Genomic DNA, 19,392 nt, shown 5'->3' with positions numbered 1-19,392 from the left:
AGCTATACTTATCAATTTAGCATAGTCAGGGTTTTGCAGGGTTCCCATTTAGGGGGTGATTATAAAATTCTTTAGAATATAGTTTTCAAGGAAGAGTTGTACTCTTACCTTTAAAAAAATCAGTTAAAAGTGATAGTATTCCTATTAGTCAAAATCCAGGCCTAAAGAGTTACTCTTTGGTTTTCTTAACAAGGGCAGGAAACTGATTCATAAAATGTACGTCAAGTAATAAAATCACTTAAGTTTCAAAGCATACATTTTTGAAAAACTGTTTTTCCCAAATGGTCTTATGGATCAACTTTTGAAAGTTCACCCAAATTACCCAAAGTATAAAATTTGGGGATTTGATTTTTCTTGAAGATCTTAAGTGATGGATTGCCATGAAGTTTTGTTTGAATATAGTTTTATAGCTTGAGATTTGGAAACAGGCAGAGACTAACTCGGGGTTTAGATGTGCTACAGGCTGTACTGGGCTGTCAGTACATTTTGTTTGCCTCAGATGCTAAATATTCATTATATGAATAGTGGGATATTTTATATAGTGAATTGTATTCCTATTTAGGATGTCCATACTGTCATACTAGTTTTTATTTGAAGTAGAACACTATCTGTAGAAGTTGAGGAGCTCTAATCAGATTGTGACTGTGCACTGTTGATAATATTACACTCGTCATGAGCACTTCTACCTTAATTTCCTGGATTCTTAGAAAGGATGATTAAAATTTCTCCATCAGTGTTGAAGTCTTTGTACTTGGTTTTGGTATGTTGTTTCAATGTTGCTGTGCTATATAAATGTGATTTCGTACATTTCCAGATGAATTATGTATTTGCTTTGTTAACAATATATTTTAGAGCACTTTCTTCTCATTTTTACGTATATCTTCCTAATGCATTTTTTTAGACTGGTGACTCTGAGGTAGGGTAGTTCTCAGTTTGTTTACTAAAGTCCTCTGTTGCATAAGTTCAGTCAGCTCTACCAGAACTCTTAGGCTGTTGATCCCTCCATTCTGTTCTCAGCCTTTTCCTTTCCTTCCTTGTCCGTTATGACCCTCCTTATACATTGCTAAAGCTCCTTTCCCCCTTCCCCTTCTGGCACCCCCTCTCTGGCTAGTCTCTGGCCCTCATGGAATTATCCTCTTCTCTCTGCATGTACTGAGAACCTGACTCTTGTTAGGAGGAAATCACTCAAATGGGCTAATGATAGTGGATCATGAAGTTGCAGTGACTCTAAGCTTCACTAGTCCCAATCCGTTAACCCTCCCTGGCACTCATCTTTGTCTTCATCACTGTCTTCTTTCCCATTTTCTGCAATAGCAATTTCCAATTTTTCTATGTTTAATATAATTTCTTTGTCTCTTCATTTTCTGAAAAAGTCCTTACCTAGGATTTCATAGATTGACGTTGAAACTTATGAAACCTAACCATGGATCCTGGCTAAGGCCATGGATCTAATTTTGTGCTTATAATTTTTTTTTGTCATAGTTCTGAAAAGTGACTTCCTCAGATTTATGAGCTTTAAGCTTCCCAACCTGGATCCATTCCTGCCTCCACCACATTCTTTTCTTTGTCACTCCAGGTACTAAAGGATTTATTTTGTCTAATATCAATGGCTATGTGTGCTAAGAATCTCATCTTTTCATGGTTTCTCTCAGGTCTTTTTCTGTCCTTTATCTTGCTTTTATTTCTGTATCTTTAGCTTCTTCATTTCACTGTGTCATTCTCATCAATATTTAGACATGATCTGGTATTTCATATCTATAAAATTTTAAAAAATAAAATCCCTTCACATGTTCTTTTTCAGTTAATCTTATTCAGAAATAATCTCCTTTATTTAAAGATAGGATCTTGTTTTTCTCTGCTGTCTCTCCATTTATTTGACCTATCTCATTTTTATTTCTGGCTCCAGACTTCTTCTAAAAGGGGGCTTTTGAAGGTTATTAATTTCCTAAATGTGTTAGTCCATTGGATAGTCCGTTGGATCCCTCTCAGTTCTCATTGAATTCTTATCAACTATTAATGCTGTTGACTCCAATCCTCCTCCTCCTCTTCCTTTTACCTGCCTTTTTGTTGAAAATACTTCTCTGACTTCTAGTGCACCATATTATCTTGGCTTTCTCATGCCTCTGTTGTTACTTTTTAGGAATTATGTTTGTAGTTTCTTTCTATATCTAAATGTAAGAGAGCCTTGGGACCCAGCTTTGATCCTCTTCCTCTTGTTTGCTAATTCCTTGGACAATCTAATTTACTCCCTTGATTTCCTGCTATGAATAAGCTACTTATTCAGTTTATAGCTTCACATCAGTCTTAGTTACTGACTTATTTATGTCTAGCTCTTCTCAACATAAAATATCATGGCCGTTCTAAACCAGTGATTTTCCCTGCTACCTTAACACAAAAGTAAAAAAAAAAAAAAATCCTCTACTCTTCCTTCACTGGTGCCCTTTTCAGTACATAAAAATCAATTCAGTTGTTCATGCTCAAAATCTGAATATCATTCTTGATACCTTCCTTTCTTTTCTATTCCCCATCCTGCCTATGAACTAGTCAATCAAGTCCTATTGGTGCTTCCTTTTGTATATATTTATAAATGTGTGTATGTGTTACTTCATGTTTTTATACACTTTTATTATTAACTCCCGATTCCATTCAACTTTTATTTATAGGTGGATTCTATATACATACCAGCCTTATCACTTAACAGAAACCATAAGGATTTTTCAGAGATGTAAATCTGAGCCTCTTATTCCTATACTTAATTATTCAGTGATTTTCCATTATATTCAGAATATACTGGGAAAAAAATTCTTAACAAGGGCTACTAGACTTGGTTAAGAATTTTGTTTTGATTCTCCCACCTAACTCTTCATTGTCATGTCCATTTTGCTCCCCTAAGCTATACTTCCTTTCCCTTAATTCTTTAAACGTGCCAAGTTCTCTGCAACCTGAAAGTTTCTGCCTGTGCTGTTCTTGGCCAGGAATACTCTGGCTCTCCAATTCTGGCCTGGCCACCTCCTATTCACCTTTGCAGTCTCAGCATAAATGTCATTTTCCAGCCCTGAAGACTAGATTTGCTCCCCTTCCATGTCTTCTTATAGCACTCTATCTCACCACACCTTTTCTGACATCTGTAATAATATTTGTTCTTAGCTGTATGTGCAATTAATGTGCATATTGCATTTTTCCAAGAGGCTAAAAGTTTCCTCAGCTCAGAGACCCTATAACTTTTGTATGCTGCTACGTATTCTCAATGTTAGTACAGTATCTTGCCCTTAAAAGGTACTTTTTTAAAGAATAAACGTATACACACACACACACACACAAATATAGTTACGTATACACATATGAGTGTGTAATTAATGTCTATAGCATAGCTGTATGTGAATATACTTACATGCATGTAAAAGCCAGTAGGAAAACAATAGTAACTACAACTGTCTGAAATGTTCAGTTGCTCAGTCGTGTCCAACTTTTTGCAGCCCATGGACTACAGCATACCAGGCTTCCCTTTCACCATCTCCCAGAGTTTGCTCAATGTCCATTGAGTCGGTTTTGCCATCCAACCATCTCATCCTCTGTTGTCCCCTTCTTCTCCTGCCTTCAGTCTTTTCCAGCATCAGAGTCTTTTCCAGTGAGTCGGCTCTTCACATCAAGTGGCCAAAATACTGGAGCTTCAGCTTCAGCATCAGTCCTTCCAATGGATATTCAAGGTTGATTTCCTTTAGGATTGACTAGTTTGATATCCTTGCAGTCCAAGGGACTCTCAGGAGACTCTTCCAGCACCACAGTTCGAAGGCATTAATTCTTTGGTTCTCATCATTCTTTATGGTCCAACTCTCACATCCATACATGACTACTGGAAAAACCATAGCTTTAACTATACAGACCTTTGTAGGCAAAGTAATGTCTCTGCTTTTTAATATGCTGTCTAGGTTTGCCATTGCTTTTCTTCCAAGGAGCAAGTGTCTTTTTTAATTTCATGGCTGCAGTCACCATCTACAGAGATTTTGGAGCCCAGGAAAATAAAGTCTGTCACTGTTTCCATTGTTTCCCCATCTATATGCCTGAAACGTAAACATCTGTTTCCCCATCTATTTGTCTGAAACATAAACAGGTATAGTTTTTAGGTTGAGGAGATAATTAATATATACATTTATTTACTTTTTAGAAGCTAAAAGGCCATATTGAGGAATATGAATTTCTCCTCTCTTATAGGTAAAAAGTTTGAAAATACTGAAATGTTTGGTCAGTACCCACTTCAGGTCAATGGATTCAAAGATCTACATGAATGCCTAGAAGCTGCTATGATTGAAGGAGAAATTGAGTCCTTGCATTCAGAAAATTCAGGAAAATCCGGTCAAGAGGTGAGTTTAGCATCTTCATTCCCCTTTCCTATAGGTCTCTTCTACAGTGTTGTTAAGTAAGGCTCTAACTGTATAGCTACCTAATAATTGAGAGAATAATCAGAAAATGTTTTTGAATTTAATTATGGTAATTTAGACATTTGGGGGAAAACTGCAGAGTCAATACAGTCTATAATCTACGTTAACTTTTCATTTAAAGTGTTTTCTCAAAATTTTATGTTAAAATCCTCATTTAGGACACTGTTCAGTCTTTTAAGACTTTTCAGTCAAGGTACCAGCCATTACAGCATGCTAGTGCTGGAAGTAAAGAAGGAAAACACTGATGTTAGGGTGGAATTCTATATAGACGTATGTTACTTATATCGAACATGTTGGAATGTGTCAGGCCCAAAAAGGCAACACTACACTTCTTTTCTTGCAAAATTACTGTTACAATTGCCTGAAGGGCAGATGGAAGAACTTGCTTTCTCAAGAAAAGAGAATTAAAATAGATATTACAAACCTATTTATCTGTCTCCACTGGCCTCTGTCTTGTAACCCATGTTCATCTCTTGATTCATCTCTCTAGCTCAGTTTGTATATCCTTCTATCCATATATTCATGCAGAATATTAGAAAGGAAAGGACAGATCGTGTGGTCCAAATCAGTCATCGTTAAGCAGTTGCCACTAGCCGTCTCCGTGTCAGCTCTGTCGGGGTCTTCGTCTGGGCCATCCACCACTCTGTGCCTTGGGCAGTATGGTCTCTGTCCTGCAACCCTGTTACCAGCAGATAGAAGTGCGTGATGTGTGTTGACTGAGGGAAACGTCTCAGTAGTATTAAAAAAGTTTCCAAGGTTTTTATCTTTGAATAGGCACTTAATAATTATTAACTGATTGCATCTCTGTTTATCTGAAGAGGGACTAGGTTCTTATGTCTTTGAGAATCAATTGTTTTTATTTGAATTATGTGCTCTTTAAAAAGATATAATTTCTAATGCCATCCTCATCTCCTTGTGTTCCCTCACACATTCAAACAAAAAGGAAATAATTATTATTTTTTGCCTTTTTTTGAGAGAGAGAGAAAATATTTGAAATAGTTTTTCTTTCTACATGTGGTTTAGTTGCTAAGTCATGGCCCACTCTTGCAACCCCATGGACTGTAGCCCACTGGCTCCTCTGACCATGGGATTTCCCAGGCAAGAATACTGGAGTGGGTTGCCATGCCCTCCTCCAGGGGATCTTCCCGACCCAGGGATCGAACCCAGGTCTCCTACATTGCAGGCAAGTTCTTTACCAACTGAGCCAATGGTAGGTGTGCCTACATTATGTGTCTACCATATAGATCATCTACTTCAGTGATTCTCAGCAGATGCCTAGATTCCACCTCAAAGCTATCAAATCAGAATCTAGGGAAGGGATATGGTACATGAGCACCAGAGCTCACAGGTGACTCTGATAATAGACCTTTAATTAAGAATACTTAAATTGAGCTTATTTATCTTACTGATTGGGAAACAGATCTTTAAACATTAGAACTTTCCAAGGATGCCAAGATGGAACATGAAAACAGAGCTTTATAAAGTGCAGTCTGTTTGCTATTAAATAGAAGAATAGTGGATTTGTGCAGGGAGAGAAGGAATGGCCTTTTCCTTACAATGTTAAGTAACTTATAAATGAAACATATTATGATTTATTGGTAAATGTAATAATAAGTAAATAATATTTCTCACATATTCCTAGATTTTGAAAATATTTTTCTTACATTGACTCTGAATGTCATCATTTATTTTTTAGAAGATTTAGTTTGTTTTCTGTCTTTGGCTTCATACTCTGACTTCCCTAAACTGCAATATATATTTTCTGCCTAGATTTTCCCACCTAGCATAAGGTATACAAGTGGCTTGTCATCTTCTCTAGTATTTAAATTCAGTTAAGATAATAGGAGATGAATAATAGCTAGTTCCTCAATAATGGCTAATATGGTTACCTGTGATTACTAGTTCATTTGCCTAGATTTGCTGGACATGGTAGTTTCAATAAGTCAGCCTAGTTTAAGTGACTATCACTGACCAGAGTAGAATATCTTAAAAGGTTTTAGTAATGCCCTTAAATAATAGTTTGATTCCATTGTGTCCTTCAGAAAAAAAAACTATTTTATTTCTCTATAAACACCAATGAATAGCATTTTAGGCTTGTTTTTAAATTGGCATAACCCCTGATGTTAATACCTTTTATCTCTTATGCTATTATTTAATAAAAATTACTGACTACTTTGATGCAGCAAACATTTTTTTTTAAATGTTTCTGCAAGACAGCTGTGGCCAACTAATGTAGGAAGGAAAAGGTCAGTTTTCATTCCAATCCCAAAGAAAGGCAATGCCAAAGAATGCTCAAACTGCCACACAATTGCACTCATCTCACACGCTAGTAAAGTGATGCTTAAAATTCTCCAAGCCAGGCTTCAGCAATACATGAACCGTGAACTTCCAGATGTTCAAGCTGGTTTTAGAAAAGGCAGAGGAACCAGAGATCAAATTGCCAACATCCGTGGATCGTTGAGAAAGCAACAGAGTTCCAGAAAAACATCTATTTCTGCTCTATTGACTATGCCAAAGCCTTTGACTGTGTGGATCACAATAAACTGTTGAAAATTCTGAAAGAGATGGGAATACCAGAGCACCTGACCTGCCTCTTGAGAAACCTATATGCAGGTTAGGAAGCAGCAGTTAGAACTGGACATGGAACAACAGACTGGTTCCAAATAGGAAAAGGAGTATGTCAAGGCTGTGTATTGTCACCCTGCTTATTTAACTTATATGCAGAGTACATATGAGAAATGTTGGGCTGGAGGAAGCACAAGCTGGAATCAAGATTGCCGGGAGACATATCAATAACCTCAGATATGCAGATGACACCACCCTTATGGCAGAAAGTGAAGAACTAAAGAGCCTCTTGATGAAAGTGAAAGAGGAAAGTGAAAAAGTTGGCTTAAAGCTCAACATTCAGAAAACTAAGATCATGGCATCTGGTCCCATCACTCATGGCAAATAGATGGGGAAACAGTGGCTGACTTTATTTTTCTGGGCTCCAAAATCACTGCAGAGGTGATTGTAGCCATCAAATTAAAAGACACTTACTCCTTGGAAGGAAAGTTATGACCAACCTAGACAGCATATTAAAAAGCAGAGACATTACTTTGTCAACAAAGGTCCGTCTAGTCAAGGCTATGGTTTTTCCAGTAGTCATGTATGGATATGGGAGTTGGACTATAAAGAAAGCTGATCGCTGAAGAATTGATGCTTTTGAACTGTGGTGTTGGAGAAGACTCTTGAGAGTCCCTTGGACTGCAAGGAGATCCAACCAGTCCATCCTAAAGGAGATGAGTCCTGGATGTTCATTGGAAGGACTGATGCTGAAGCTGAAACTCCAATACTTTAGCCACCTGATGCAAAGGGCTGACTCATTTGAAAAGACCCTGATGCTGGGAGGGATTGGTGGCAGGAGGAGAAGGGGACGACAGAGGATGAGGTGGTTGGATCGCATCACCGACTCAGTGGACATGAGTTTGAGTAAACTCCGGGACTTGGTGATGGACAGGGAGGCCTGGCGTGCTATGATTCACGGGGTCGCAGAGAGTCGGACATGACTGAGCAACTGAACTGAACTGAACTTGTCTCCAGAATTGCTATGGTGAAACATTCAGTGGGCTATAAGAATTTACATTTCTTTAATGACATACCAAGAATCAACTGAATAAATAAAAAATGGTCATATGTAAAATAATTACTTCCAAATTTTTTTCTAAATCATAACTTTTAATTAAATGGTATGCTATTTATAGATGAGTTAATCTCTCCAAGAAACCTGGAACTGTTTTTTCGTTGCCTATCGATGAGAATTTCAAAGAGTAAACACCTCACTTCTGCTGTAGGTGTTCACTGCTAGTACTGTGATGTACATCCTTTTAGATGTGCGCATATGAATGTTTGTATTTGTTCATACTGTTTTGAGACTTGCATTGTTTTTTACTTACCAGTATATTGTGAACATCCTTCCATGTCAATATCTAGCTTTTCATCATTGTTTTTAGAACCTGCATAGTATCACCATAGCTAGTATTTATAAAATTAAATTGATTTAATTCTTCTGTGAAACTTTTGGATAAAGAATTATTTCAAAGAATGTCTTCTATAAATAACCTTGCGCACTTTGGAATGAAGGATAGTTAGAAATGGAATCTTTAGGTCACAGGGCATACTCGTTTAGAAATGTAAGTGCTGCCAAATTTCCCTTCGGGGTTGTACAAGTTATAATCAAAGTGCTGAGAGAAATTTTACAGAGCTTTAGCTAAAAACTACATTACAGATTTAATACCTACATGTGCCATATTAGATATATGTAGACATTATATAGGAGATAAATAGGGCAAAGGAGTGAAGACAATCAAATGACTGAAATTGAGTTTTGAATTGGAATTGGAAGTTTTCTCCTCTAAGGCTTAGTTACATCCTAGCTTTATTTGATGTTCTGTGGGGAATTTGCAGTAATAAGTCTGTTTTTTCTTATTCCCCCCGCCCAATATACATGTAAGCTCACAAAAGCAAGATATTTAAATCATCTTAATAGAAGAATCTGCTATTAACTCTTAGAAATGACTACGTTCTCTCTAGAAAATATTTTAACAGCTCAGATTTATATTTAGAGTAAATTCAGGAGTACTTTTGTTGCCAATACTGTTCCTTTTTACTAACTTCAAAAATCTATTACCCCTGTCCGTTTGTTATATAATGTAGTAATAAGAATAGTAATAATGATGCTATGTGTTTTGAGATATCAAGAATATAAGCATCATTTTTACCTTTAGTGACCTGTGTTTCACAAAACTCATGGCTTATCAGAGAATTAAGTATAGGTTGTTACTAAATGGGAAAATACTTTGAAAGGAAAAAAATGTATTGTTTTATATTATTTAAAATTCTCTTTTATATACTGCTGTACTTAAAAATCAGAGAGCTCAACACACCCATAATATTTTTTTAAATAATTTAGGGAGTGTCTGGCTATCCCTTCTTGTCCTGAGTAGCATTAAAATGAAAAAGTGAAATCCCTTGCACTCCTGTAGTAGGAAAAATCTGTCATTGCTGTTAGATTAAACAAATCCACACAGAGACATAACATATTATGAACATTCTTTCATAAGATATGGAACCTGTTTCCTGGACTGTTTATGGTTTACAGAAAAGCATGCCACCAAACTGGGTCATTTCATTTCTGTTAGCCATTGCAGGTTTCCATGGATTAAAGTATGTTTGTTATTTAAAGCTGAACAGTAAGATACCTTAATAGTTATATTTAATTTTAAATAGTATCATATAAACCACTGCAAGAAAAAATGAAGGTAATAGTACTTTTCGAGTGTTATGACATTGAATAGAGAGTGTCATCCTAAGACATCAAAAGTTTCCCTTGTGATATGTGTAGAGTATATTTTAATTCTTAATAATAACTTTAGGTGTGGATTAAAACTAACTGAAAAAAACAAACAAACAAAAAAAAAACACCTCGCCAAAGCAAATAGGCAAACTTTGCTCAAGAAATTTTAAAATTTAAGGGATATTTCTAATAATAGACTTTTCATAACTTTCTCTTGTCAGTTTCAGATAATATCCATGTAAAACAAATTCCTTTAACTTCAGCTTTCGGTAAAAGATCAACCAGCTCCAACTCAGGAAATCTCAATTCAAGTAGTCATTAGCATTTCTTTTTGTAGCCAAGCTGTGTGGCATGTGGAATCTTAAATTTCTGACTAGGAATTGAACCCTAGACCTGTGAGTCTTAACCACTGGGCTGCCAGGGAAGTATGAAATAGTTTTGAATAACCATTTACTTTAACTGATTTTGTTTAGTGAAAAGTAGCAACATACAAGATCATATTCAATTTGCCAAATGTGCCTTTTCCTCCTTTTTTTTCTCTCTTGGATGTTTAAATTAGCATACTGAGCTTATTGACATTTATGTGGTAACATTTTGTGGCCCTTGAAAATACCATAAATAATATAGTATGCCACAATTTCTTTTTACAGAAGGACACTGCACAGCTTAAAATAAACATTTGAAAAATACTTGTTACATTATTTTATACTTCTGTATTTGTTGATTCACAAGTTTTTTCATTTTTCTTTCTCTTTGAATAAATATGGCTTATGTAAAGTTTGAATCTGTTTATTAAAATAATTCTGAAGTTCTGTTGCATTTTATGCTTAACTGAACAGTTGCCAAAGTGTGTGGAGTTGCCGCCTCATAGCAAGCAGGCATTCAAATCTTTAAGCACTAGTAATTTTTAAAGATGTTAAATGTAATTATCATTAATATAAATGCTATATTTGATGGTAATCGATCTCTTTCTTAAATTTGCCAAAATTCTAGTAGGAACTTTAAATTTAAAACAAGGAAGTATCAGTTTCTAGCTTTATCATGAGAATTGTGATCTTTTATGCTGTAAAATATTTTTTTCTTTTGTATGTTAACATCTTTTTTTTTTTTTTTTATTATTATTTTTTTTTTTTTCCAGTGGGTTTTGTCATACATTGATATGAATCAGCCATGGATTTACATGTATGTTAACATCTTACAAGTAACTTCCTCAGAGGTTTTTGAGGGTGTAGTTGATGATATTAAGTAATGTGTCTTTCCTGGTAATAACTGTGACATAAGATTGAAGAAGCCGCAAAAATTGAGATACTAAGCCATACTTTCATTCAATGTTTTTCACTTTGGGTTAGAAATTCTAATGTAAAGAATTACCAATGAAGAAGAGTCATTAGAAGATTTTTCTCTTTCCTATTTGTTATCCTATTGGAATTTTCAAAAGGTGTGAAAAACTTTTAGGAAGAAGTTGAGTTTTGACTAAATTGCATACCCAATCAGTTATTTGTGATGTTAGCATTGTGATGATGCATGTAAAAATGCCACTGCTAACAAACATTCTGTGCAATTTAAATTGTAGTGGAGGAAATAAAAAGGTCGCGTTAAGGTTTTTTCTTGTTTTCTTTCAGCATTGGTTTACAGAACTACCGCCTGTATTAACCTTTGAATTGTCAAGATTTGAATTTAATCAGGCACTGGGAAGACCAGAAAAAATTCACAATAAATTAGAATTTCCTCAAGTTTTATATCTGGACAGGTATGGCTTGGTATACAGCATGACTTAGTTTTGAAACAATTTAGTATCCAAGTAAAGAGTTACTGTTCTTAGGGAAAATTTTTGCTTAATTTCCTTAAAAAGTTTTACTTTTTGCATAATGTTTGTATACCATTTGTCAAGGAAAATGGAGTTCTCTTTTTATTTAGAAAAGTGTAGTTACTGGGAATAATGTCACAATAATGTTATAATTTGTATTCTCTAATGTTTTATTATAAAATTTTAGATAAGTTAATCTTCTGTGGTGGTGGCTACTTAATATTGTATCTGTTTCTTGCTTGGGAATACTGATAATTGCTGTATTTATTTTTCCTGATAGATACATGCATAGAAACAGAGAAATAACAAGAATTAAGAGGGAAGAGATCAAGAGACTAAAAGATTACCTCACAGTATTACAACAAAGACTTGAAAGGTATTGAAACTTTATGAAATTATGAACTAATTATAGGAACTCATATTCTTAATGACTATTTAGAATTTTAATATAAAATTTGCTTTGAATGACTTATGGTCCTACATATAGAGAATCATTCTGGATGGATATTTTGCTTGAATAGTTTAGGCTTGAGTTGTGTTAGAGACTAAAATAATTCATAGTTGGCATTAAAAATTATTACCTAAAATTAAATATTCCCACTGTCAAGAGGTAATACTCATGGTGCTGATAATACAAAGTTAAACTAATTTATGATTGAGGTTTCTGCTTGTGTGAGGTTAAATACTACTCTTGAGATTTCCATTAATGAATGGTAACTGAGTTTTTCTGCTTAAGACTGAAGATACAAGCACAGATGCCTATGAGCTTTATAAAGAAGAATGGAATCTTTATAAAGAAGGGAAGCGAGTCAAGTGAGCAGGGGGAGTCAGAGAGCACATCGCTGTGGAGAGATGGTGCCTGCCGTCTATACTAGGCAGTGCCATGCGTGAATATCAACTCCCTGTTGTCTGGAGCTTTAGATTGTTTCCAAAAGAAGCCAGAATCTAGACTGTCAAGTAGTCTGTAGTTCAGACAGAAGTCTACAGGCTAAAATGTGGTCTGAAAGATCCCCGTGTGCAACCTCTTATCTAATCTGCATCCCCTTTTTTTACTGTTCACTTGAAAATGAGTAATCTAAAGCTTTTAATATAAAATATCTTATTTTTCAATAGTTTTAATTCTTAAAAGGTATCAATAATCATATTGGAATATAATCAGAGGTAAAAGGAGGGGGATAATATTAGGCATCATCTTAAGACCAGATGACAGATCTAAAAATAAAAAGCTTGAGGAGATGAAAATGTCACTTTTCATTTTACTGTTGGATTATAGCAGCATTTGAAATTTATAAAAGTGTATATACACATTCAGTCTTCTCAGCTTTGGTTTTGTTCCTCTAGAGAACATTTAACTTATTTCTTGAATGTACATGTAGTTTTACCATCATTTGAAAGCAAAATTAATTTCACTGTTGAGGAATATTAAAGTGTTTTTAGAAATTGTTTTAGAACAATTATTGAAATAAATGTGCTTTTTACACAAATGGAAGCATTCATGCGTTTTATGGTTAACAGATACTTAAGTTATGGCTCGGGTCCCAAACGCTTCCCCTTGGTGGACGTTCTGCAGTATGCCCTGGAATTTGCCTCAAGTAAACCTGTTTGCACTTCTCCTGTTGATGATATTGATGCTAGTTCCCCATCTAGTGGATCTGTACCATCACAGACATTACCAAGGTAAAAAGTTTTCTTGATAGAAGAGACAGCTGTGTTCCTGTATTATGTAATATTGTAATTGATACCTTTAGAGAAGGTTTTTATAAAATGCATGTTGTGATTTATTTTAGTGAACTTAGAAGATTGTGTAGGTCTTCTGCGGGCTTTCTTATTTCATTGTTTCAATGGATTTTTTATGGCTGTGGATTAAAATTTTCATATTTTTTTCCATTCAGAATTATATTTTAGGCTGTTTTGGTATATGTATCAGCCTTTCTTTCCATCTGTGAAAATACTACTATTAAATGAGAATTTTTTTCTGTAGTGTGAACTGGTAAGTATCAGCAAGGGAAGGTTTATAAATCTGGTATATGTATGATTTGTATAAAGAAATACTATTGAGCCATTTATAATATAAAGCCCCCGTTTTAGCCTTATAATAATGTAGTTCCATGTAGTAGGAATCTCGTTTGGATATTACATTAATCCACATACTTTTTTTTTTTTTTTTTTTTTTTTTTATTTATTTTTTTTTTTGATTTTTTTTTTATTATTATTATTATTTTTTTTTTTTTTTTTCCCAGTGGGTTTTGTCATACATTGATATGAATCAGCCATGGATTTACATATACTTCTTTTTTTAAGAAAACTCTTCTTTTGTAACTATAAGCCAACTTAATATTGTTTATTTATCTCATAATCTTTGTCCAGAGCTTCATTTTGGAAAGTTTAATAGTGAATATTCTCTGCTTTAAAAATACAGCACAACAGACCAACAGGGAGCTCCTTCTTCAGAACTGCCAAGCACGTCACCCGCGTCAATAGCTGCCATTTCATCAAGATCAGTAATACACAAACCATTCACGCAGTCTCGGATACCTCCAGACTTGCCCATGCATCCGGCACCAAGGCACATAACAGAAGAAGAACTCTCTGTGCTAGAAAGCTGTTTACATCGCTGGAGGACAGAAATAGAAAATGACACCAGAGGTAAGACGCTTCTCACAGCAGAATACTCTCACCTCAGATGGACATGGTTAATGTTAAAATTGAGAAGGGAGGTCATCTATGGGTTTCATTTGTAAATATTAAAAACGGGTTTTTTTTGGTTTTTTCTTTCCCCCTTACAAAGTGTTTTCTATAAAATGAGCTCATTTGGCTTCCTTTTTTATGATCTTATTATCAGTTCTAGAGAGACCAAAAGATTTTCCTTGGATTACTTAGCTGATTAATGACCTAGCAGATGGTCTGATTTTCTGGTTTAGTGCTCTAAATTTATATCAAGCTGGTATTCACAGGTACTCCATTGGTGAAACATCATCCAGCATCAGATTTTGTACGTAACCAACTATGTACCTCTCTTGATGTCTGTGCTGGGTTCAAGTGAAAAACATTTTCTCTAGGTTGAAGAATTAGAAATGTGAATTTTAATTTTCAGTCTGCTCTAGCAGATTTCCAGCTATGATCTATTAACTCAGTGCCAGAATGTAACTAGTTTTAACTGGCATAAGAAAAATAAGGACAGTGCTCTGGTAGGGGAGGAGCAGTGAGCGTGTTGGTATTAAGTTGCTGTCTCTCCATTCTTGGAAGGAGTGCTCCTTTGTTCTGAAATTATCTCCTTCCTACTTCAGTGTTGCTAAAATGAAGTGATGTCGATATTTTATGGTAGACTTTATCATCATTTTTCTTGATCTGTGGAAAAAATCTAGGAGTTACTCTTTTATATCCAAAGGTTGGACTTACATTAAACAACATCACTTGTTAGGTTTTAAATCTAGTTTTAAAGCCCAACTAGATGCTTTATAGACAATATGGAAATAAAGAGCAGTCCTAACTTAATAGAGAGTAAATAAGGTGGGAGAGCAACTAACAGCATTAGTTACTGTGAAGATTTTCCTTAGTGTTTTCATATATAAGGGAATTTTTTATATTTGAAATCATTAGTGAACATTACTTAAGCACATAGTTTTTCCTGAAGACTGTGTTAGGTTGTTGGATAATTTTCTACTGAACTAGGCATGTTGTGTTTGTTTCTGTAAGATTCCAGTCAGAAAGCTGAAAACTAAGACGCTTTTGACACCAGGGAAGTAGCATTCAGGGAAGAAAGAAATGAATTGGGTTTATTCTTTGGAGACAGCTGACAGATGTGGGTCCTTGACTAGAGGTGAGAGACAGAGGGGTATCAGGGTTGATTCCCTCAGTTACTCATGGTGGTGTCGTTAACTAAGTGGATAGAATGTACTACGGAAAAGGGCAGAATGGTGGGTCGCCTCCACCTTGGGGAAGGAAATAGATATATGATGAGTCCACTTTTGGTCATTTTAAATTGAGGAACTTGAGAGACATGTCATATGGTTTTGGACCTATGGATCAGGTATTAAAGATTCCCACCCCCCTCCAAGCAATGAACCAGTTTAGAGTCTCTCTAATTTTGTGTGAGACACCCTGTTTCCCAGTATTCTCCCTAGCCCTGGGCACCTTTTAATTCGTGGTAGTCTGATAGTTGAAATGAAAATGGTATTACAGTGTCTTGATTTCAATTTCATTAATCAGGAGTGAAATTCTGTTTTTGAATAAATTTGTGGTATTTACCCAATTTTTGTATTGAGCAGTTTGTCTTATTGCTTAATAGAAGCTTAAATGTTTTGAATATTAGCCTGTTGTGCTGTGCGTAGTCACTCAGTCATGTCCGACTCTTTGCAACCCTGTGGACTATAGCCCGCCAGGCTCCTCTGTCCATGGGGATTCTCCAGGCAAGAATACCAGAGTGGGTTACCATACCCTCCTCCAGGGGATCTTCCCCACCCAGGGATCGAACCCAGGTCTCCTGCATTGCAGGTGGATTCTTTTCTGTGTGATGCACCAGGGAAGCCCAAGAATACTGGAGTGGGTAGCATGTCCCTTCTCCAGGGGATCTTCCTGACGACCCAGGAATCGAACTGGGGTCTCCTTCATTGCTGGCGGATTCTTTACCAGCTGAGCTACCAGGGAAGCCCTATTAACCTGTTACCTGTAGCGTATGTGGCAAATAATATTTTTCCAGTTTGTCATTTAATTTTCTTTATGTTGGTTTTTGTTTTTGTTTCTATGCTATAGATTTTGCTTAAATTTGAGGAGGAGTCTTTGCATTTATGGTTACTGGATTTTCTATCAAGCTAAAAAAAAAAAAAAGGCCTTTCCTGTTCTAAAGTTACTTCTTTTTTTTTGGTAGGCTTTGATATTTTCTGCTTGATTCTTTTTAATAGCTTCATAGAATTATTTGGTTATACTGTATGACAGATATTTAGGTTGTCTCTGAGTTTTAAAAAATAATTATGGGTAATATAGTGGTGCACATCCCTGCCTATAAGTTATTGTGTAGGATACATTTCTACTTAAAGTAGAAATAGCAGCTAATGGGAGTCTCACAACTTTATTTCCATTGGTGATTATAGTGAATTTTTATTCAGTTACATATATATATGTATATGTGTGTGTGATATATGATGAAGTTACTTTATTTCATGGTAAAGTTTTCCTGTTTTATACAAATATGTGTGGGGGGTTAACTTTAATTTTCATTGGAACCTTCTTTTATAACTTTGAACAAAATTCAGGTTTTTTGGCTCTGTTTGTTGTTAAACTGTATTTGTTTGGTTTTTAATTTCTCATTTGTGCTGCATCTTTTATTAAGGAGAACTGAATTCATTTTATACAGACTCTGAATAGTAATGTTTTTAAGAACAGTTTTAGAAACTTTTTCTTACTCCTCTAGCATATTTGTAGGAAAACATTTATTCCCTAACTTACAAGTCTCAGTAGAAACATACTTGATTTTGATCATTAAATGGCATCTTCTGTCCTTAGATTTACAGGAAAGCATATCTAGAATCCATCGCACAATTGAGCTAATGTATTCTGACAAATCTATGATCCAAGTAAGTTGAATTTTGAGCTAGTAAGCATTATCTAAATTATTTACATATTTTATCTTTATGTTGGCTTAATTCTCATACTTTGTGTTATAAAATTGCTGAACTTTAAGATTTTTATGTTATTTTTCCTCTGTATTACCTACCATTTTATTCTTTTATAATAAAATTTATTAAAATTTTTCAAAGTGCTTCAGTATTTTTAAGAAATTATATGGGAAAAAAAAAATTATATGGGAGAAATTATATGGTTGTTTAAGGATACAATGATTATGTGAGAAGGTAAAGGGCTCAGTTACATTTAAACTTCTGAGATTTATATAATGGCTCTTTATATATGCCATTTTGCTGAACTTACCCACCAATTTATAATTATGAAAATTTAAACAAATCATGTGCTAAATGTATAAATATTCATATAAATTCTTTATTCTAAAGATAGCTTAAATAAATCAACAAATATATTTCCAGAGTTTTGAAAATCATCCTATTTACACACCTGTCTGCCTTACCTGTCTTTAGTTTACTTATCCTCCCTCTTCCCTGCCTTTTTTTATTTCATAGTTTAATTTTTTCGAAACTGTAATCCCAGCCAGTTTACTCTTCTTAAAAAACATATGCTTCGAGGGAACCCTCACATCAGATGATTTGTGAGTCTCATGAGAGATGGTTATAATAGAGCACTTACCTGCAGTTTAACTCTTCTGTTCTTGTGTTTAGGTTCCTTATCGTTTACATGCTGTTTTAGTTCATGAAGGTCAAGCTAATGCCGGACACTACTGGGCATACATTTTTGATCACCGTGAGAGCAGGTGGATGAAGTACAATGATATTGCTGTAACAAAATCGTCCTGGGAAGAGCTAGTGAGGGACTCTTTCGGTGGTTACAGAAATGCCAGTGCATACTGTTTAATGTACATAAATGACAAACCACAGTTCTTAATACAAGGTAAGAATATGAAATATATAGGGCAATATATATTTTTAAATAAGTAGCTCTTTAATTTGATTCTGGTCTCCGGTGTGATTAGTTAAGTGTAGTTTACTCAAGAAGGTGATGGATATATTTGGAAAATGCTTTTGGGTTATTGTAAGTGAGAAAACTGGAATTGCAAAGTAATGTGACCAGGGCTGAGAATTGGGATATATTTTGTATTCAAAGTTAACTATATAGTAACTATTATAAAATATAAATTGGACTTTTTCTCCTTGCTAAAATCCCTTTCATGACTGTATCACACATTGACTCATCTTCAAACTTCTTAGCCTAACTTGTAAAGCCTCCATTATCTGGCTTCTAATTGTCTCTCCAGATTCATTTATAACCACTTTCCATTTCAAACTTTATATACTTGACTGATACTTAAACTTCTTTGGATCACACCAAATCATTTCACATATTTATATCAATATGTTCTTATGTTTTTATTTTTGGCAATGATGATCTTGTTTCTTCTTTTGCCTAATTCCTGCTCATCTCAAGATTCAACTCAGGTGTCATCTGCCTTGCCAGGTTTTCCTTGAACCTGCCAGCAAGTATCCCTTCTTGTCTTCTCATAGCATACCTGTATTGGGCACTTACTGTGCTGGAATTATATGCTGGCTTGCCTTTCCCACTTCACTCTGACCTGCTTACAGACAGGGACCATGTCATACTATGACACGGTCTTAATCTTTTTACTTTTCATATTCTAATACAGACTTTGCATATAAAAAAGAAAGCACATAAAGGTTTGTTGAGACTGATAGAAATCAACTTTCCTTTTGTATTTAACCATTCAGCAAAATTTGCTGGATTTATGACTGAAAAGCTAAAATTTAATTTATGTGTGTGTGGTAGAGGTTGAGTAACCTTTTTAGATTCTATTTATGTGATTTTTAAAAAAACTTTCCTATATTGATTAGATTTCAAATTGTATATAAATATATTGCTATACTTAACTGCTTCAGATGGAAAGGAATTTTAGTTGTTTTGAGCTTTGAGGTTATGTGTTACTTGTCATTTTGTGGTAAGTTTTACTTCATGAATAATCAAGTATCTGGTATTTTATAGTAGAAAAAGTAGTACTGCGTCAGTGTTTGAGTAGCAACAATTTTGGCTTTATGTCTTGTTTCATTTTTTTTTACTCTTAAGAATAAAAATAAAAGCTGAGAACATTACCTATAATGGATAATCACATATTTGCATCTTGCTTTTCTGAGCATTTGATTGAGTTTTCTTTTAATATATAGGTAATATTAATT

General features: G+C 34.8%; 1 protein-coding gene across 4 annotated transcripts in view; it reads left to right on the top strand.

Annotated features, from left to right (window-relative positions):
- Positions 1 to 19,392, top strand: part of USP25 (ubiquitin specific peptidase 25) — a 155,533-nt gene that overhangs the window by 85,860 nt on the left and 50,281 nt on the right. For all 4 annotated transcript variants that reach the window (XM_061134150.1, XM_061134151.1, XM_061134153.1 and 1 more), the window contains exons 10-16: positions 4,213 to 4,361; positions 11,397 to 11,524; positions 11,862 to 11,957; positions 13,097 to 13,258; positions 14,001 to 14,227; positions 17,084 to 17,154; positions 17,869 to 18,097. In XM_061134150.1, the coding sequence (XP_060990133.1) occupies positions 4,213 to 4,361; positions 11,397 to 11,524; positions 11,862 to 11,957; positions 13,097 to 13,258; positions 14,001 to 14,227; positions 17,084 to 17,154; positions 17,869 to 18,097 (1,062 nt within the window). The remainder of the gene's footprint in view (positions 1 to 4,212; positions 4,362 to 11,396; positions 11,525 to 11,861; positions 11,958 to 13,096; positions 13,259 to 14,000; positions 14,228 to 17,083; positions 17,155 to 17,868; positions 18,098 to 19,392) is intronic.

The sequence above is a fragment of the Dama dama genome, chromosome 31 (genome assembly GCF_033118175.1).
Source record: "Dama dama isolate Ldn47 chromosome 31, ASM3311817v1, whole genome shotgun sequence".
Taxonomy (NCBI): Eukaryota; Metazoa; Chordata; class Mammalia; order Artiodactyla; family Cervidae; genus Dama; species Dama dama.
The sequence above is the reverse complement of the archived record's forward strand: the minus strand, read 5'-3'. Positions and strand labels throughout refer to the sequence as shown.